The following is an 18,186-nucleotide window of genomic DNA, read 5'->3' on the forward strand; positions in this document are numbered from 1 at the left end:
GATCGGTTCGATTTGCGCCTAACAACGATTTAATTGACAAAATTTACTGCCAGCTCAATGCATCCACTTTTTTAACGAGATTGGTCTTGTCGTTTTAATCGGGTTTACCTATTACAAAACAAATAGGAAGATACTACAATTAAACTGAATGCAATTAGAAAAATTATCTTACGCTTGTGTGAAACCTGTTTTAGAAAACATCCTTAATCGCTTCAACCACAAGAAGCTGATGATCAACTTAACGGCAGTCAGGTCATGAGAAAGAACAATTTGATCATCAGCGAAAAAATTGCTGCCTTCAATTGGTGATTTAGAACGTAACAGAAACGCGCGTGGACAGAAAAAAACAAAGCTTCCCTTATATAATACTGAAATAAGCTTAATAAGTGTCTATGCTAAGGAATTCCTGTCTCTGATCACACCGTTGCTCCTAGCATAAAAGCTCTGAACTACATATATCAGTACAATTCAACAATACATCGGTAACACTAGTTGAAACTGTAACCGATATTAAGGCTATTCACATTAAAAGCGCCAATGGTACTATAAATAGAAAAAAAAAAGAGAACAACATTCCTTGAGTATTAATATCAGTTCCTGTCTGACGAGACAAGTATAATTAAGCTAAAACATCAATCAGTCGTTCAATCTAGTTTACAAGGAGAACGACGAACATGGAGAGCAAAAGCAAACAGAGCTCCAATATTCTTCTCTTCGGCCTTTCATTCAATTTAATTTTGACGTTGGCTTCTCTTGGTTTCACTTGCTATTCATTACATCAGTTAGATTCGCGTCTAACAGCAGTTGAACGGGATTTGCTGGTTGTAAACAGTTATCCCTATGGGCTCGCTAATAACGAGATTGCAACACCAACATCAGCAAGTTCGGCTGGATCACAAATGAAGAAAACTATCTTCAAAAGAGCTGCCGATAGTCAATCCATGTGCCGCAAATGCAGCAGCGTCTGTTTAAACTGGAATGGGCATCAAAATGTAAGTTGTTCTTATTTAAGTCTGATTACTTCCGTGTTTCATATACTATGACTCTACTCTACAAAGTTGAAGTGGGTTTGCATGTTCGTACTACAGATAATTAACTCGTTCTCCTAGCTTGATATTGCTTTGAGTAGAACTTTTTTCGCAAATAAATCAAAACTCGCAGAATTGCTCATTATAATTACAAATAAGAGGAACTTTACTGTCTTGCTGGCATTAACAAGCTCCTGTTGCTGTTATTGCATTGCCGTGCACGTATTCAACAACAAACTACCAAAGGACAAAATACGCAAACATATCGAAAGGATGTAGATTAGGAGTCCGAATTTTGTCTTAAATTTCACATTATTGTGCGCAAAACAGTCCTATATCTTTTAATAATAGCCCTTTTTACAGTTCCCGGCGCCATATTGGAATAGTAACCGCGCAGACATGATAGCGAGGCTACCGGTGACCCGTGGCTGAGCGTGAAGAGAGATTACAGTGAGGATTCGGCAATTAGCCCGTGTTTTTTTTCGCGTTTTTCGGAACATAAGCGAAAGTTTTGATTCTAATAATACTCCTTCGTCATCTTCTAAGATGAATGGAAAATATTGGGCTGCTTTTGGCTGGAAAAAAGGCGAGTAAGCTTCTCAGGGGCTATCAGTTGTTTTCGCTGCGTAACAAAACACAAGCAGATCCAGTGAAGAAATCGCATCCATGGTGTAATCTGATAAGACGCCAGCATGAGCATGGTGAGGACAATTTTCTTCGTCTTTAAAGCAATTTTTCTTTGTACTAATCATTACTAAAAAGGAAATATACACAGCTCTCCTGAGCAAGTCGTTGGGATCAGAAAGAAAGGTTTTTAACATGCAATGTTTACAAAACTTTTGTTTACTTGCTCTTAATCACTGAAGTTGTTTGATAATATTTTATATATTTTATATCTAGGAAAGCCCTTCTGTTGACAAGTCTCCATTTAAATATATATCTCAATTCAGAAATTATTCCCAATTTTGCCTACGGTTTTTTTTTTTTATTTCTGTATTTATTTTGAGTCTGATAAAAGAAAGAGATTTTTGATAATTAACAAAGAGTTGCTTTTAGGTAAAGTTGTAAGCTTAGTTTAAATCAGTTTTCAATATTGTCTCATAGGTGAAAGCTATTCCAGTAAACATGGATTGTGAAATTATTACACAAGGAAGTCACTATTTAAAAGAAGGCACAGAGAAACATCTACTCAAGAAATTAAAATGCAAAAGAAAAGGGAAAACTTTTTTCTCATTAACCAGGAGAATTATTGCGCCCTATTAAATCACCTGATGAAAAGTCTGATTGATCTGCAAAGAAAATAATGCATCATTGAATTTAAAATGGTTGAATTTCAGGCAAAGTTTGGTCTCAGCCACATTACAGCCAGGGTAGTTTAATCGTCCATAGTGATAACCCATCATTTTGGTATTATTTCTCCAGAAGAGGTTAAAAATCAACTTTTCTATCAGCTCTAGATGAGAGAATTTGGTCAAATTCAGGGAAACATTTTAATTACTGTTACATCTCCTTTTGTGTACATGTGTATGTATTGACCTGGTAAAGTTTTGGGGCTGTTCATTCTTTGACAGTTAAGGGTTAACCACCCATAAATCTTTTTCACTGAAACCAGAAAGTATGTCAATACTTTAAACACTATTTCTGAATGTTTATTATCTCAAATGGGGAGCTATAAAATTTAAGGTCCTGCATGTAGTATTGAAAATATTGATGTAATGTTTAAGATGAATGTATTGTTTAAATAAGACAGTAAAGAAAATAAAAAATAAAATCTTCATCATGAAGCTGGATGGAACTCTGCTAGATTAGCTGTAGTTCGGTGTCCATATGAAATTCTACCATCAATGAGGAAGAGGAATTTCTCTTGTTGTAACATCCAGGTCAATCTGTAAAAGGTAAGGTAAAGTCTGTGTCCGAGCCAAGTGCCGCTCATACAGCCGGAGCTTATCCCGGTTTCCGTAGCATTAACGACTAGGAGTATTGTTACTCCCCCTGGATTGAATGCCAGTCCATCGCAGGGATAACCCCCCAGCAGTAAATTCGCTGGTACCCATTTATACACCTGGGTGGAGAGAGGCACTGACAGTAAAGTGTCTTGGCTAAGAACACAACGCAGCTCCCCCACCAGGACTCGAACCCGGGCCGTTCGACTGGGAGTCGAGTGCGTTAACCATTAGCCACCTCGTCTCCCATACCAGGTCAATGTGTAGGGGTGGAATTTGTTTTGTCTGAGAATGTGGTGTTAAAAAAAAATTTGAAAAAGCAAGCCTTTTCTCTCCAAAATAGACAATAAAATTCCTTTAAGGCCAGAATAAGGCAAGGACAAAGAACAAATACAGTTTTCCCTGGAAAAATAAAGTAAAGCAATGATTTTATCATTCCCTCAGGCAGTTTTTGTAAATATAACTTTAGACTTGCAAGCATTATTGCCAGTTATACATGGTACACATTTTGTGCATCTCATAATAATAATCCTCACCATAGTGTTTGGGTTGGTAATACTTTTTTATAGTAAAAGGAACTGTTAAATGGCTTTTTGAAACAGCTTGATTCAAAACTGCAAATGATTTATTTCAAAACTTAGTAGCTGATGCAGTCATTTCAACTATGAAAACATTTTTTATTCTTAAAAAATTGCCCTCTGCTTGTGTTATTTTCCATTTCTTGACTTGAATAGATGATTTTCTGAGCTTCTTTCAACTGGCAGACTCCTTTTAGAATGTTTCACAATCTATGTTGCTGGGATTTCTCTTTACCTATGAGATAATATTAAAACTTTATTTAAACCAAGCTTATAACTTCACCTAAAAGCAGCTCTAACCAATATAAAATAAACTACCACACTCAGAAATAAAATAAAAAAGAAGTCTGCAAAATTGAGAATAATTCCTGATTTGGGATAACTATTTTACTGAAAACTTTCAAGAATTGGGCATTGTGTAATGTAAAGTATTATTAAAGATCAACTTCAGTGATTAAGAGCAAGTAAACAAAAGTTTTGTAAACATTGCATGTTAAAAACCTTTCTTTCTGATCCCAACGACTTGCTCAGGAGAGCTGTGTATATTTCCTTTTTAGTAATGATTAGTACAAAGAAAAATTGCTTTAAAGACGAAGAAAATTGTCCTCACCATGCTCATGCTGGCGTCTTATCAGATTACACCATGGATGCGATTTCTTCACTGGATCTGCTTGTGTTTTGTTACGCAGCGAAAACAACTGATAGCCCCTGAGAAGCTTACTCGCCTTTTTTACAGCCAAAAGCAGCCCAATATTTTCCATTCATCTTAGAAGATGACGAAGGAGTATTATTAGAATCAAAACTTTCGCTTATGTTCCGAAAAACGCGAAAAAAAAACACGGGCTAATTGCCGAATCCTCACTGTAATCTCTCTTCACGCTCAGCCACGGGTCACCGGTAGCCTCGCTATCATGTCTGCGCGGTTACTATTCCAATATGGCGCCGGGAACTGTAAAAAGGGGTATTGGTTGGAAAATATGGCGATGTAATTTCGATATATCTTCATCTGCTTAACCTACAACGAAAGTATTCGGTATGTCGAACCAGGTTGACGGTTATCCGAAACCTTCATCCTGTTACGCTTATAATATTTATCATCCTGTTATGCTTATAACTTCCTCTTGTGCTTGTAAAATCCTGTTTTGCTAGTAATGCTTTAACCCCCAGCAGTGCACCTATTTATTTTTACCGTGTCAGTTGATGTGTTTACCTAATCAATCAGCGTTATCTCCTGGACCGGCCTCAGAGGTTAACTACGGAAAAAAATAACATGTATACCCCCGGGGGGAGGTTGTACTTCCTGAAAGAGGACTATATGGCGAAGCTCTCCACAAAAGCGATACGTTTCTATGTCGCTAGATATAGTAATACCACGTGTTAAAATACACAAAATGGTAAATGGTCTATTTTAACACGTAAAAGATATTTCAGAGCGCTTATCTGAAAGAAAAAATAATGCAAACACGGAAATTTTCAACCCCCCCCCCCCCCCCTTTTTGTGTGTGGAAGAAGGCCACCTTGATAGTGGGGGGATTAACAGATTATCGTTGTCATTGTAACTGTAATATACTTGTTTTAAGTACTGGAAGAGGCTATTTAAGTGAATAAGTTAAGAAGAAAAAAATAATTAATAATCGTTCTGTAGGTATGATAAGGGGGCGCAATTTTCTATCGAAGGAATATAAAAGGGCATCTTTTTATTCTGTTAAAAAAAACGTTTGGCCCTCCGGAAATTCTACTAACTAAATCGGAGATTGTTTGTAATGAAAGCTGTTTCATCACTGATTTTTTTTTTTGAATTAACGTTATTGTAACTGTGACTGCTTTGCAGAACAGACTACAGTTTTAACCGCCTATTAAGCAACTATACGTATGTTAGCAACACGTTCATAGCTATCTAAAGGTCTTTTTAGCCTGCAACAGTGGTATCATTTCTCTTTACAATCAACAGAACGTGACAGTGGAAAAAAGTCAGGGGAAGGTGGTTTGCGTGGAAGGTAGATTTTTGTGTAGTTTTTAAATACTTCGACCAACACACAGCCGATCTCGGTTTCAGTAATATTAAATGACTATACAGTATTGCATCTCTGAACGGGTTGTTCGCCTTACATAGAGTAACCTACCAGCATTTTATTGTCAGGTTTCACGACACTTATTACATCCCCAGCAAGTAGAAATAACCACAGCGAGAGCAATGTGTTTTTGCTATAGAAAAAACACATTTCAACGGCGAAGGCTCTCCAACACTGCGATCAAGAATCGTCCAGTCATGCGTCGTTATGTCGTTATGTCGTTATGCGTCAAATGACGTCACTGACATTTTTCTCCAGAGCCTGGTCCACCTTTTTATTTATTTCACGTTTGTCCTCAAGAAGTTTAATAGTGCTTCACACTATATCCCTGACTCGTCCCCAATCGTCTCTTATGCGAAAATTATAAGACACGAAAGATTCCCTTCTAGACTCACGGAGGACTTAAAAGACGACTGAGGACGAGTCAGGCAATGTCCTAGTCCCTTCTGCAGGCGCTGTTTAGAAGTTTATTGATTGGTTGATTGATTGATTGATTGATTTGTTTGTTTGTTTGTTTGTTTGTTAATTTTCTGTTGTTGTTTATTTCTTATGGCTGTTACTTGAAAGCTTTTACTGTACTTGTTTACTAGTTATTCGAAAGTCCTTACGCAGTTGAGAAAACAACGAACGGATAGAGAACAGTACCACTGGTTTTAAATTTGGAGTCCTGAAAAATCTATAATGATTAATCTGATGGCAAATAAAGGGCACTTTTGAATTCTGTGGCTTACAATAAATAAGGAACTGACGATGAACGGTGGTGTGGATGGATGTCATCAGCAAATTAAATATAATCACCAAATTAAATATAATAAATATTGATCAAAACTCACATTGAGAAAAACGTTGTCAAATTTAGTTAATCTGAGATCAGGCGAGGCCCGCTCGCAGGTTAAAATTTAGTGTGACATCATCTCACTGAACGTGATTAATTTCCTCAGGTCGTGTTGGACCTCAAGGCCCACCAGGCCCTCCCGGTTCACCTGGACCTACTGGTCCCCAGGGCCCTCCTGGTAAAAAAGGAAGAAAGGGAACAAGGGGTTCTCCTGGCCCGCAAGGAAAGCGAGGCAGCAGAGGATTACCAGGGCCCCCTGGGGCTGCAGGTTCGCCTGGTAAATTAACACAACTTGAAACAAGCCCCAGTAGTGGACGTCAGTTGGGTAAGTTTTACGTTCTGTTGGGAAAGTAAAAGTGCAATCAATATAATAATTATATTTACGTTTGGTAAACCGGGTTGTAACTTGAAGTATCAAATATCTTCGTGTCGGCCGGCTGACGACTCTGTTTGTCAGGATGTGCGAATCATGTTGAATACTGTCCTTATTTCGATCTATTTTTACCCCCCCCCCCCCCTTATTAATAAAAGTGGCAGGGATTCCTGTGAGGAAAAAAACCTCTCATATATTTTAATGTTGCTGCAATTATTTTTTTACGTCTAATAGCAAGGGGCCAAAGTGGAGTATTTTATTGGCGAGTGGTAAGCGACACAAGGGGCCACTTCGGCCGATAAAAGCATATCGAATGTTTATTTCAGTTCTTGACAGCTCGTTCCTATCTCTTTGCAACGTATTTAAAAAACATGACTAACAAGAGATACCTTGATGTATAGTAAATGCAAAAAGTTAAAACGCTAACGTGACCTTTTTTTTTCAGAATTACCACATTTTGTTGCAAAGCCTTTTTCTTCCTTGACCGTTAAAGAGAAACAAAATGTCGCATTTCCTTGTAAAGCAACTGGCTTCCCACCACCAGTGATCACGTGGTATAAAGATGGACAGGTGATAGAAGAAGAAAGAAGACAGTTTAATGAAAGGAATTTGGAAATAAAGGAAATTCAGTTTGAGGACCGCGGTATCTACACCTGTAAAGCAGAGAATCTGTTAGGCAGAGTTCAATTATCAGTTAATGTAACTGTGAAAGGTATATAACGTGAAAAAAAAAAAACGTCTTAAGTTTTTTTAAACTAAATCTTACCCCTCCTATGGTACAAGTGGGGTGGGGCTGTTATCTGTCATTTTCAGGATTTCACCGATAAAGCGAAAAAATAATTCAAATTGAAGAAAAATCAGGCGAAAAGCTAATGTTGTATAAGAATATATTTATTTTCTAATTATTCATAAAAAAAACTATTGTGTCCAAAAACATCATGTCCCAAACACGTTATGCGGTTTCCACAGCAATGACTGCTTTTATGGACATACAATTGGATGGTCAATGTTTTGGAAGGGATGCACAGACATGCACTGGACGTTTGAGCGACATGAAGTAACTCGCCTATTAAATCCTCGTAGGGGATGTCGTCCACGGTCCACCTCAACTCCCACCCCCACCACCTGTGAATCTGAGGGCTAGGTCGGTTCGAAGTACGACGGATCTTCGTGTTCTACCTTCAATTTTCAATAGATAAGAAGCTAACTGGTTTTGCAGGCAAGAGGCAGCTGTTTTTCGTTGAAATAAAGATTTTGCAGTTTTCTTCTTGAAAGTGGCTTCCTTTATTTTACACCCGTCGTTAGTTATTGTTTTTGTTTTTTTGTAGTTTCAAGGTACGTTTTCCTTTTTAGAATGCTATTTTCACAATAAATTGACCGGTACAGGATATGTTTCTAATAAATAAGTAAATGAATAAATACAAATATAACCTTGATTTTAATGACATTATGCCAGTAATGCCAGTTTTTTTTTCTTGTTTCGATTTGTCTTGTCTGTTATCTTTGCAGTGCCCGCAAAATTTCTGTCAGAACCAAAGAAATCGATAACTGCTTACAAGTTATGGGACACAATTCTAAAGTGTGACATCTTTGGTTATCCCACCCCTGTAATCAAATGGACAAGAACGCACAATCAAGTTTTAACAAACAGACACGTCATTGATGGCACCAAACTTACGATTGAAAACACGTCAGAGGATGATGATGGTGCCTACGTATGCCAAGGAGCTAATGAGCTGGGGAGTGTGTTATCAGTAGCATGGGTCATTGTGAAAGATGCGGGTAAGCATAATATCAAAACAAACATTAAATGTGAAGGAATGGATGGCTATTAATAGTCGTAATGTTATTTGTTTCTTTAAAGTGAACCCCAACATAGTATCAAGCCCTCCCAGTGAAATCCAAGTGCCAAATCTTGGTGATTCTTTGAAGTTAAATTGTTCTGCTCGTGGCTCGCCGCTACCTAACGTCAAATGGTTCAAGGATGGGCGACGTGTTATTGCTAATACCATACATGGCAGGAAAGATTCGATAAAGAGTGAATTCATCATAAACCGCTTCATGCCGAGTGACACTGGGACCTACACATGTCTGTTTTATAATGACAAGAATGAAACAGCGGAGGTCAACACAACGCTGAGTAAGTAAATATCTGTAATTGTATTGTTTTATTATGTGACAGAATTAAAATTTAACGAGCCCTTTTCTAAGGATCGGTCACAGTGCAAAACTAACTTCGCCTTCCAAAGTTCTTTTTGCTTGTTGGTTTGAAAATATGCGTCAATAGAAACCGGTCAATCGTGAATCAATCGCTTTACAGCTATCCCGTTGTATTTTCATAGCATTTATATGAGTGTTTTACAATGTGTCAAATTTCAAAATCAAAAAGCGAACGAGAAGTACATACTACGAAAAAAGAGGACTCTCATTTGGATGTACATGTATATGAATGGAATACTAGACTTAGCAACCGCGTCTCACGCGTCTCGATGTTCTTTCCCACTGAGACAATTTACCTAGATATAAAATTCAGTTGGTTTGTTATTATATAGTAAGTAAATAAGATAACATTATTATGAGACTTGGACATATTGTTCACTACTGTAAGTCAGTTTTATCCATGCTCAACCTACCTAGTCACTATAAATCCTGTAAGGGTCAATTTGGAAGGTACAACTTTACGGAATGAAATGCCTTGTTGATTAAAAATTAAACCTACAAATTGATTGCAATTGTTTATGACTAGAAAAATACGGATATTGAAAACTGTTTACAAAATCTGCGACATCCGTAATCTCGGTTAAAGTTCAATGATGGAAATCAAATGCGATTTTTGCATGATTCGAAAAGCGCCCTCTACAAAAATGTTGTTTTGAGTAAGTAAATAGATTATAAAATAAGTAAATGTAACTTTCCTAATGTTTCCAATATCTTCTTTGAAGCCTTAGTCAACTGTGGCGATCCTGGTTCTCCAATCAACGGACAAAAACTTGGCACACGACACTGGACGGGTCAGTCCGTGTCGTTCATTTGTCATCCGGGATACCGTTTGATTGGACCGACCATTAGAAAGTGTCTGCCTTCCGGTAACTGGAGTGGTATACAGCCTTCATGTAAGCAACTTTTAAACTTCATATTCTGTTATACTGTGTAGTTACATTTTATTCTTCTCTACAACCAGTATACGTCAGTTGTGAGTAAACTATACGCATACATTAAAAAAAAAACGTATTTTTTGAAAAGTAACTGTGTCAAATTTACCAGCAATCATGCAGGTATCAAGGTATGCGCATCGGTATAAACAACGACAATTAAACAAAGAAACAAAAAAAAAAAAGAATAAAAACAAAAGAAGGCTTGATTATGCTAGAAAAGTATTGCTGTTGTGTTACTTTTACAATATTCTTCAATATAAATCAAGGTCACAAGACTTGTCCTCCTTTGGAAAGCCTAAAGCATGGTCATACTCACGGACAACAGTATGAAGGTAAACGTGTTTCATTCACTTGTAATCCTGGTTACTCGCTAAAAGGATCATCAGAGCGCCACTGTATGGCGAATGGTACTTGGACAGGAAATCAGCCTTTATGTGTTGGTAAGAGGCCTTTAATTTTTAAGACTGCTTAAGGTGATTTGAGACTTTAAACAATCTAAATTGCTGTCTACAGATTTTTAATTCCTGAATTTCATATTCGTGCATAAAAGGCATTAGTGATTAAAAACTTTTAAAACAATTTAAACTGCTTTAAAGAAGACTCCTGCTCAGGTTGTCGAAACGTCAGTCACCAACAACAGTTCGTTTCATAACTACCTTCGCCCGGAATGGAAGATCACACGAACTAAGAACTTATTTAAACTGATGTTTACACATTTAATTCCGCGGAATTTCTAATTCTTGAATTAAGTTTTAAATTTTGGTCCTTGCTGGAATTCTGAAGTTTTGATTTGAGTGTCATATAAGCTCATATAGACTTGAAAAATATTAAAAGGTTATTTCAATTACAATATTAATATCATAGGTGACAAATAACTCCTTAATTTTGGCGCGAAATTTCAACGTTAATTTATAATTTCACATGTGAAATTATAAAATTGCCATGGCAACGTAGTTAGTGGCAAGATGGCGTCCGGAATAAAAGATGTTATAAGGCTTAAGCTTTGTACATTTTCGCTTGAATTTCATCTTAGCTAGCTTGCCTTGGCCATGTACTAAAACTTTTGATGATATTTTATATTTCAAAATGTCAAAACGACTTCAAGACTTAAGCCAATTACATAAATGGCATCGAGCGGATTTTTGAGCGTTTTACACGGGCGCCGTTTTCAGTTTATTCAAGACGAACTATGGTCAAAATGTGAGAAATAATTGACAGTTAATTCATCTTTGAAACTTTTTGTCAACGGCAAAAAGGAATCTCTGAAAGGTTTTATTCAAAGACTAAAAACCAAATTTCAAAGCTCAGAGTTCGCGATGCAATGTACCAGTCAAAAACATTTAAGATTGCAAACGTAATTTGTCACCTATGATATTAAAATGTAAGCAAATGGTATACTCGTGAAATTAGAAAATAATTTCACTTGCATTTTGTCAAAATTCTAATAATTTCCCTCGCCTAAAGGCTCGGGAAATTATAAGAAGTTTTGACAAAATGCGCGTGAAATTATTTCCTAATTTCACTCGTCACCATTTGATTACCCATACATATAGAGGATATTACACGGCGGCGCGAACATATGAATTTTATTTTCGAGTGGTAAACTAATATTTTACGAATAAGCGCAGCGAATGAGTCAAAATAGCTTTTACCACGAGAAAATAAAATTCATATCTTCAAGCCACCGTGTATTTTTTTTATTATAGCGGAGCTCCTTAGCGGCCCGTAAGGGCCGCAGAGCGGAGCACCATACCCATAAAAAAAAACACATGAAAAAAAAAAAAACACATGAAAAAAAATAGGAAACCATGCATCCGAGTTTTCATGGTCATCATGGCTAGCAGCATGACTCGCGGGCGCGTACGGCGGCGTACGTACGGTGTTGCGCACATCCGGGATCTTGAAAGGTCTTGACAACTCGCGCAGTACTGGCGCGAAATAATTTTGCAGTGTGAGGTCTATTGGCAAAGAAATTTTCAAAATTACTACGTATTTTTAAATCCTATTCAGCTAGTCTGAAAGTTAGAACTTGAGACAAACATATTTATTTTGGCTCCTTGTTATGCCGATGACTACAAACGAGAGCAGGGTAAACTTAACTTCGAGGAAACAGGGTTTAAGCGATTTGCGACGGGAAAGAGATCGCGAGAGATCCAGAAAACCCGGACAGAAAGCAGGCGAAAAAGTATAGCAAAGCGCCTGTCGAACCTGGTAGCAAAGTAGCGAAGAAAAGCGACTAAAATAGCATAAGAGGTGCCGAGAAAACAGGCAAAGAAATAGCGGAGAACAAGGGAACGGAGATAAAACGAGCAGACGAGTGTACCTACTGCGGCCAACTAGTACTGGTGAAGGTGAGTACAAAACTGCAGTGTTTCCGTCATTTATACGCAAAGCTGTAAGCTTATATTTACGGCACATTTTACTTGCTTTCGCCACTAAGCATTTGCTTGTGACATGAACAATGTTGAAAAATACTATTCGTTAAAATTCAGTTTTACCAGGTTTTACTGATCAAATAGGAGGATTTGATTATGTAAACAAATAATTGTTGGGCCTTCGAGTAACGAATTCACAAAGAATATTACTTCAACACATCTCGAAGAAAATAAAGCTTACGATTTTTAAATGCTTGTGATATGATTATTTTGTTTTACAGTGCTGGAAGAGCAGCTGAGATGAGAATGAAAGTGATGTCAGTTTGCACGAAGCACCTGGAATTTCGTTAACTCCGAGTGAAATAGATCGATTCAGTGTATGCAGTTTATTGATATTCATGATGGAGGTAAAATTACTGTTCATTTAGTCAGAGTAAATAAACTTCAGCTTTATTACTTAGCTCTTTCGTTCCCAAATATATTAAATAATCCACTTGTCATGTAGTTCTGTTCACTATTGAGCGTTCATGTGGATTACATAACAATGTCAACAATTTTGAGATTTTGAGGTCTGTTTTGCTGGTTTCATTCAGAATGTCAACAGTAAATGTTATATTTGTCATAAAAAAATCACAATCTTGTTGTGGAATTTGGAAAATGCACACAACAAAGGTTAATGACTACTGGAAAACTGGAATCTTTGTGAGTAAATTCATGCCATTTTAGACACTGTATGCAGCTGTGCATGCAAACTTATTATTAATTAAATGTGTATCTTTAAAAATCTTAGTATTACTGTTAAGAGAAAAGCTTTTAAGATGTGGCAATGTTTTTCCTATGCATGTACATGTATATATAGGGGTAGAGGGGGAGGGGGAGTATTTAAAGGCCAAACCTTTTAATTAAGAGGGGGTGTAAGGGTTTGCAGTGATGCTTTGAGTTTATTAAAATATTTACAGTAGAACCCTGCTAACTCGAACTCTGAAGGGAAACGAAAATGAGTTCGAGTTAGCAGGGTTTTTCGAGTTAGCGGGGTTGATTGAATATTTTATTTGCCAAGTTAAAAATTGATAGTTTACTGATTTTTAAGCACTTCAGTATACAGTACTGTGCAAATTGAACTTATCTTGCCAGAAACTCTAAAGCGACCACACATTCTTTTGTTAATAGTGGAAAATGACTGTCAAATACATGATCTGTTCATTGCTATAATCAATGGGCAACCGTTGCGAGTTGCAAGTTCCGGAATTCGAGTTATCAGGGTAAAAAGTTTGACCCAAATTTTGTTAAAGGGAAACAAAATTTAGTTCGAGTTAGCGGGGTTTTCGAGTTATCCGAGTTCGAGTTAACCGAGTAAAAATGACTGAAAAGTGGGGTCAAATCCAAGGGAAATGGAAGTGAGTTCGAGTTAGCAAGGTTGTTCGAGTTATCCGAGTTTGAGTTACCAGGGTTTTTTTCTGTAGTTGACTTCGCAGTTATCAGTAAAAAAAAAATAGTCTGTGCTGATACATCTCTGTTAAATATATAAGGTATCCTTTCGCATCCAGTAGTTTTGCTTCACTTTATACAAGCTTGCGTTAAGTGTTTTGTTTTATAAATTATTGATATTCATGCCAATTAATCAATTTTAATTTAATCTGTGGCATTTGACTTTTTTCAGGGTTAACATGAGTTTCAGAGACACAAAAACAGAATGTGGACAAGGACATCAAAAGAAAACAGGAAGGATTAAGATTATCCAGCTTGATGTTTGGGTGTCTTCATGATGCCATTTTCAAGAGACTAGTAAATTACATGTAAATTGAAATCAAGAAAAGCTGCAAATGAGCAAAGTTTATATTTTAAATGTTAACGTATTTACAGTGTACTTCAGAAAACAACTTCTTGATTGACCTGTCTCTTTCACATCTTTTTAGATGTAACAAGGGCATTATGAAGTGATCTTTTTAAGAATATGCAGCCAAAACAGTAACAGCAGAAATGAATGGGAGTTTAAAATTTCTATTTTCAATGTTTTGGCTGGTAAGAAACCACATGTGACCAAGCTAAAATCTCTTTGGCCGGTTAACATAACCTGTAAGTGTCCAAATATTTTGAGCCCTCGACTACACAGGACTTACATGTAGTTGTCTAACTACTGTATATCATAAGATCTTTGGTTGACCTTGGGGGAGGTAGTGGAGTTAAAAAGCAATGTAATAATTTGAATTTGGATTGGTAATGCTGAAACTGGTGGTACTGTAATTCTAAAGTATAGACGTTAAAATCGTGATTGCAAGCAATATGCAATACCAATTTCATTCTTATGTGTTGTATGCTGTGTACAATTTATAAGAACAGCTATAATGTTAAAATTAGTGAAATATTCTAAAGCCAGATAAAATTTGCAGTATCCATTAGGTACCATGAAGCAACCAAATTGTGACTCATTTGCTTACTTTGTGAACTCCATGACGAATGGGTAACATGACTCCACAAAAATGAGTACAATAAAGCATACAAATTTTTAAAAGAGCAGTTAAAGTATTGATGCTATATTTTTTTCTTGCATAGTTTTATACACAAGCAAACATGATTCTATTTTTTCTGCGTAATCAAAGAACAAAACTGAGTTTGAGACTCACAAACAATATTCTATCTTCCCAGAATTTTTGTTTTTTTATTTCTGTAAGTGAAGTGAAACCCCTTAAGAGGAAGGGGACTCAAAAAGACATGTAAAAGTAAAAAAGGTGCTATCATCCTTTTTTGGGGGGGGGGGGGGGGGGGGGGTGGGATGGGGTTACAGAATGTCCCTTCTTTGCTTCCAGTTAGTTTCACTCCGGTTTGCTTGTAGTTAGGTTCACCCCTGTTTGCTCGCAGTTAGCTTTATTCATCCGGTGTGCTTGGGATTAGCTTTTACTCTAGTTTGCTTGTGGTTAGCTTTCACTCCGGTTTGCTTGGCATTAGCTTATGGCAATATGCTGTAAACCCTTTGCTACATGTATGACCTCTGCCATTTCCATTCAAAATTAAAATATAGGCAAATAGTGAAAATAAAAACGAATGAATGAAAAAAAGAAAATTAACCATATTCTTAATGTAGATGTATATTATTTCCTTTATACTCTAAATGTTAAGTGATTTGCTAATTTACCACGTGATATGCCTATCTACCCCAACATGCAGCCCTACTACCCCCTCCTTATCTACACGAAGGTTACATAATTACCCGTTTTGCAGCATAATTTCCCATCCAGACTTCTGGATCATAATGCTGTCGGTGGAATTAAAACGTTTTGATTGATTTTGTTTGTTCTCGGCTTATTTGGTGTTGCTGTATACGGTACTCCCATAAAAGGGCTATACGGGTATGTGCTGCTCAACAGGGTGTGCCTTTTGCCTCTCTGACTCTGAAACAGGGTATACAAATCACCCTTTTGACTGTGGAACACTATCAAGTTTAGCTATGAAACTCCGCTCCTCTCATTGGTTTTTCTCCAAGCCACAGACAAAGTCAAGTGAGCGCTTTGTGATGTATGCTAGTGTTTTTATATCTATCGTCATATATTTTTCATTGTGGATATTGTCTGGAACAGGGTCGCAAATTGAGCCGTTTTTCTCTGGAACAGGTCCAGAGTCTCAGCGACTCAGTGGCACACCCCTTTAGTAAATTTTAGGGAGTACCTCTTTCCCCCCCCCCCCCCCCGGGACACGGTAAAAAAAAAGTAAGTAACAATATTAATATTTATAAAAAAAAAATAAAACGAATATTATATTCTTAGCCTTAAAATTGTACAATGGCTTGAATTCAGGTTTCAATAAAGTGCAAAATAATTAACTGGGGTGCTCCGCTTTTAGGCTTGCCTTAATCTATATTAGCGGAGCTCCTTAGCGGCCCGTAAGGGCCGCAGAGCGGAGCACCATACCCATAAAAAAAACACATGAAAAAAAAAAAAAAAACACATGAAAAAAAATAGGAAACCTCTGCATCCGAGTTTTCATGGTCATCATGGCTAGCGGCATGCCTCGCGGGCGCGTACGGCGGCGTACGTACGTACGGTGTTGCGCACATCCGGGATCTTGAAAGGTCTTGACAACTCGCGCAGTACTGGCGCGAAATAATTTTGCAGTGTGAGGTCTAAACAGCTAGTCTGAAAGTTAGAACTTGAGACAAACACATTTATTTTGGCTCCTTGTTATGCCGATGACTACAAACGAGAGCAGGGTAAACTTAACTTCGAGGAAACAGGGTTTAAGCGATTTGCGACGGGAAAGAGATCGCGAGAGATCCAGAAAACCCGGACAGAAAGCAGGCGAAAAAGTATAGCAAAGCGCCTGTCGAACCTGGTAGCAAAGTAGCGAAGAAAAGCGACTAAAATAGCAAGAGAGGTGCCGAGGAAACAGGCAAAGAAATAGCGGAGAACAAGGGAACGGAGATAAAACGAGCAGACGAGTGTATCTACTGCGGCCAATTGGTGAAGGTGAGTACAAAACTGCAGTGTTTCCGTCATTTAATATCTCTACGTTTTGTCTTAAGCTTACTTTATACGCAAAGTAAGCTTATATTGACGGCACATTTTACTTGCTTTCGCCACTAAGCATTTGCTTGTGACATGAACAATGTTGAAAAATACTATTCGTTAAAATTCAGTTTTACCAGGTTTTACTGATCAAATAGGAGGATTTGATTATGTAAACAAATAATTGTTGGGCCTTCGAGGAACGAATTCACGAAGAATATCACTTCAACACATCTCGAAGAAAATTAAGCTTACGATTTTTAAATGCTTGTGATATGATTATTTTGTTTTACAGTGCTGGAAGAGCAGCTGAGATGAGAATGAAAGTGATGTCAGTTTGCACGAAGCACCTGGAATTTCGTTAACTCCGAGTGAAATAGATCGATTCAGTGTATGCAGTTTATTGATATTCATGATGGAGGTAAAATTACTGTTCATTTAGTCAGAGTAAATAAACTTCAGCTTCATTACTTAGCTCTTTCGTTCCCAAATATATTAAATAATCCACTTGTCATGTAGTTCTGTTCACTATTGAGCGTTCATGTGGATTACATAACAATGTCAACAATTTTGAGATTTTGAGGTCTGTTTTGCTGGTTTCATTCAGAATGTCAACAGTAAATGTTATATTTGTCATAAAAAAATCACAATCTTGTTGTGGAATTTGGAAAATGCACACAACAAAGGTTAATGACTACTGGAAAACTGGAATCTTTGTGAGTAAATTCATGCCATTTTAGACACTGTATGCAGCTGTGCATGCAAACTTATTATTAATTAAATGTGTATCTTTAAAAATCTTAGTATTACTGTTAAGAGAAAAGCTTTTAAGATGTGGCAATGTTTTTCCTATGCATGTACATGTATATATAGGGGTAGAGGGGAGGGGGAGTATTTAAAGGTCAAACCTTTTAAAGAGGGGGTGTAAGGGTTTGCAGTGATGCTTTGAGTTTATTAAAATATCAGGACCTGAACAATCGATGGAATCGATAATCGATGGCAATCGATAACAATCGATGACAATCAATATCAATTAATCGATTGATATTGATAATCGATGAACAATCGATCGCTAAAGTTTTTGTGATTATCGATTGTCATCGATTATCAATTTCATCGATAATCGATGACAATCGATCAATTAACTAACATCGATTTTCATCGATTATCAATATCATCGATTACCAATTCAATCGATCATTTAACTGCCATCGTTTTTTATTTGACTAGTATTTGATAAATATGTTTACTTTAAAACACACGGTCTCTCTTGTATGTTATATTTTATTAGCAACAACAATGATAACCTTTCCAAAAAATGTCAATAC

The 18,186-nt window shown here is 37.0% G+C and overlaps 1 protein-coding gene and 3 long non-coding RNA genes across 4 annotated transcripts; 3 read left to right on the top strand and 1 right to left on the bottom strand.

Annotated features, from left to right (window-relative positions):
- Positions 1–618: 618 nt before the first annotated feature.
- On the top strand, positions 619–10,456 carry LOC144664925 (muscle, skeletal receptor tyrosine protein kinase-like). Its single transcript, XM_078526124.1, has 8 exons — positions 619–992; positions 5,501–5,546; positions 6,563–6,781; positions 7,275–7,541; positions 8,339–8,611; positions 8,694–8,969; positions 9,772–9,942; positions 10,251–10,456. Exons 1-8 carry the CDS (start codon positions 675–677, stop codon positions 10,454–10,456), a joined length of 1,776 nt encoding a protein of 591 aa, XP_078382250.1. The 5' UTR covers positions 619–674.
- LOC144665830 (uncharacterized) lies at positions 1,401–2,273 on the top strand. The gene is made up of 2 exons (XR_013573072.1): positions 1,401–1,729; positions 2,133–2,273. It is a non-coding gene; the product is annotated as an uncharacterized LOC144665830 (long non-coding RNA).
- On the bottom strand, positions 3,628–4,440 carry LOC144665845 (uncharacterized). Its single transcript, XR_013573077.1, has 2 exons — positions 4,160–4,440; positions 3,628–3,784 (listed from the first exon to the last, which is right to left on the bottom strand). It is a non-coding gene; the product is annotated as an uncharacterized LOC144665845 (long non-coding RNA).
- Positions 10,457–11,666: 1,210 nt separating the features above from the next.
- Positions 11,667–14,656, top strand: LOC144665848 (uncharacterized). The gene is made up of 2 exons (XR_013573080.1): positions 11,667–12,766; positions 14,020–14,656. It is a non-coding gene; the product is annotated as an uncharacterized LOC144665848 (long non-coding RNA).
- Positions 14,657–18,186: the final 3,530 nt, after the last annotated feature.

The sequence above is a fragment of the Oculina patagonica genome, chromosome 9 (assembly GCF_052425735.1).
Source record: "Oculina patagonica isolate OP01 chromosome 9, crgOcupat, whole genome shotgun sequence".
Classification (NCBI taxonomy): domain Eukaryota; kingdom Metazoa; phylum Cnidaria; class Anthozoa; order Scleractinia; family Oculinidae; genus Oculina; species Oculina patagonica.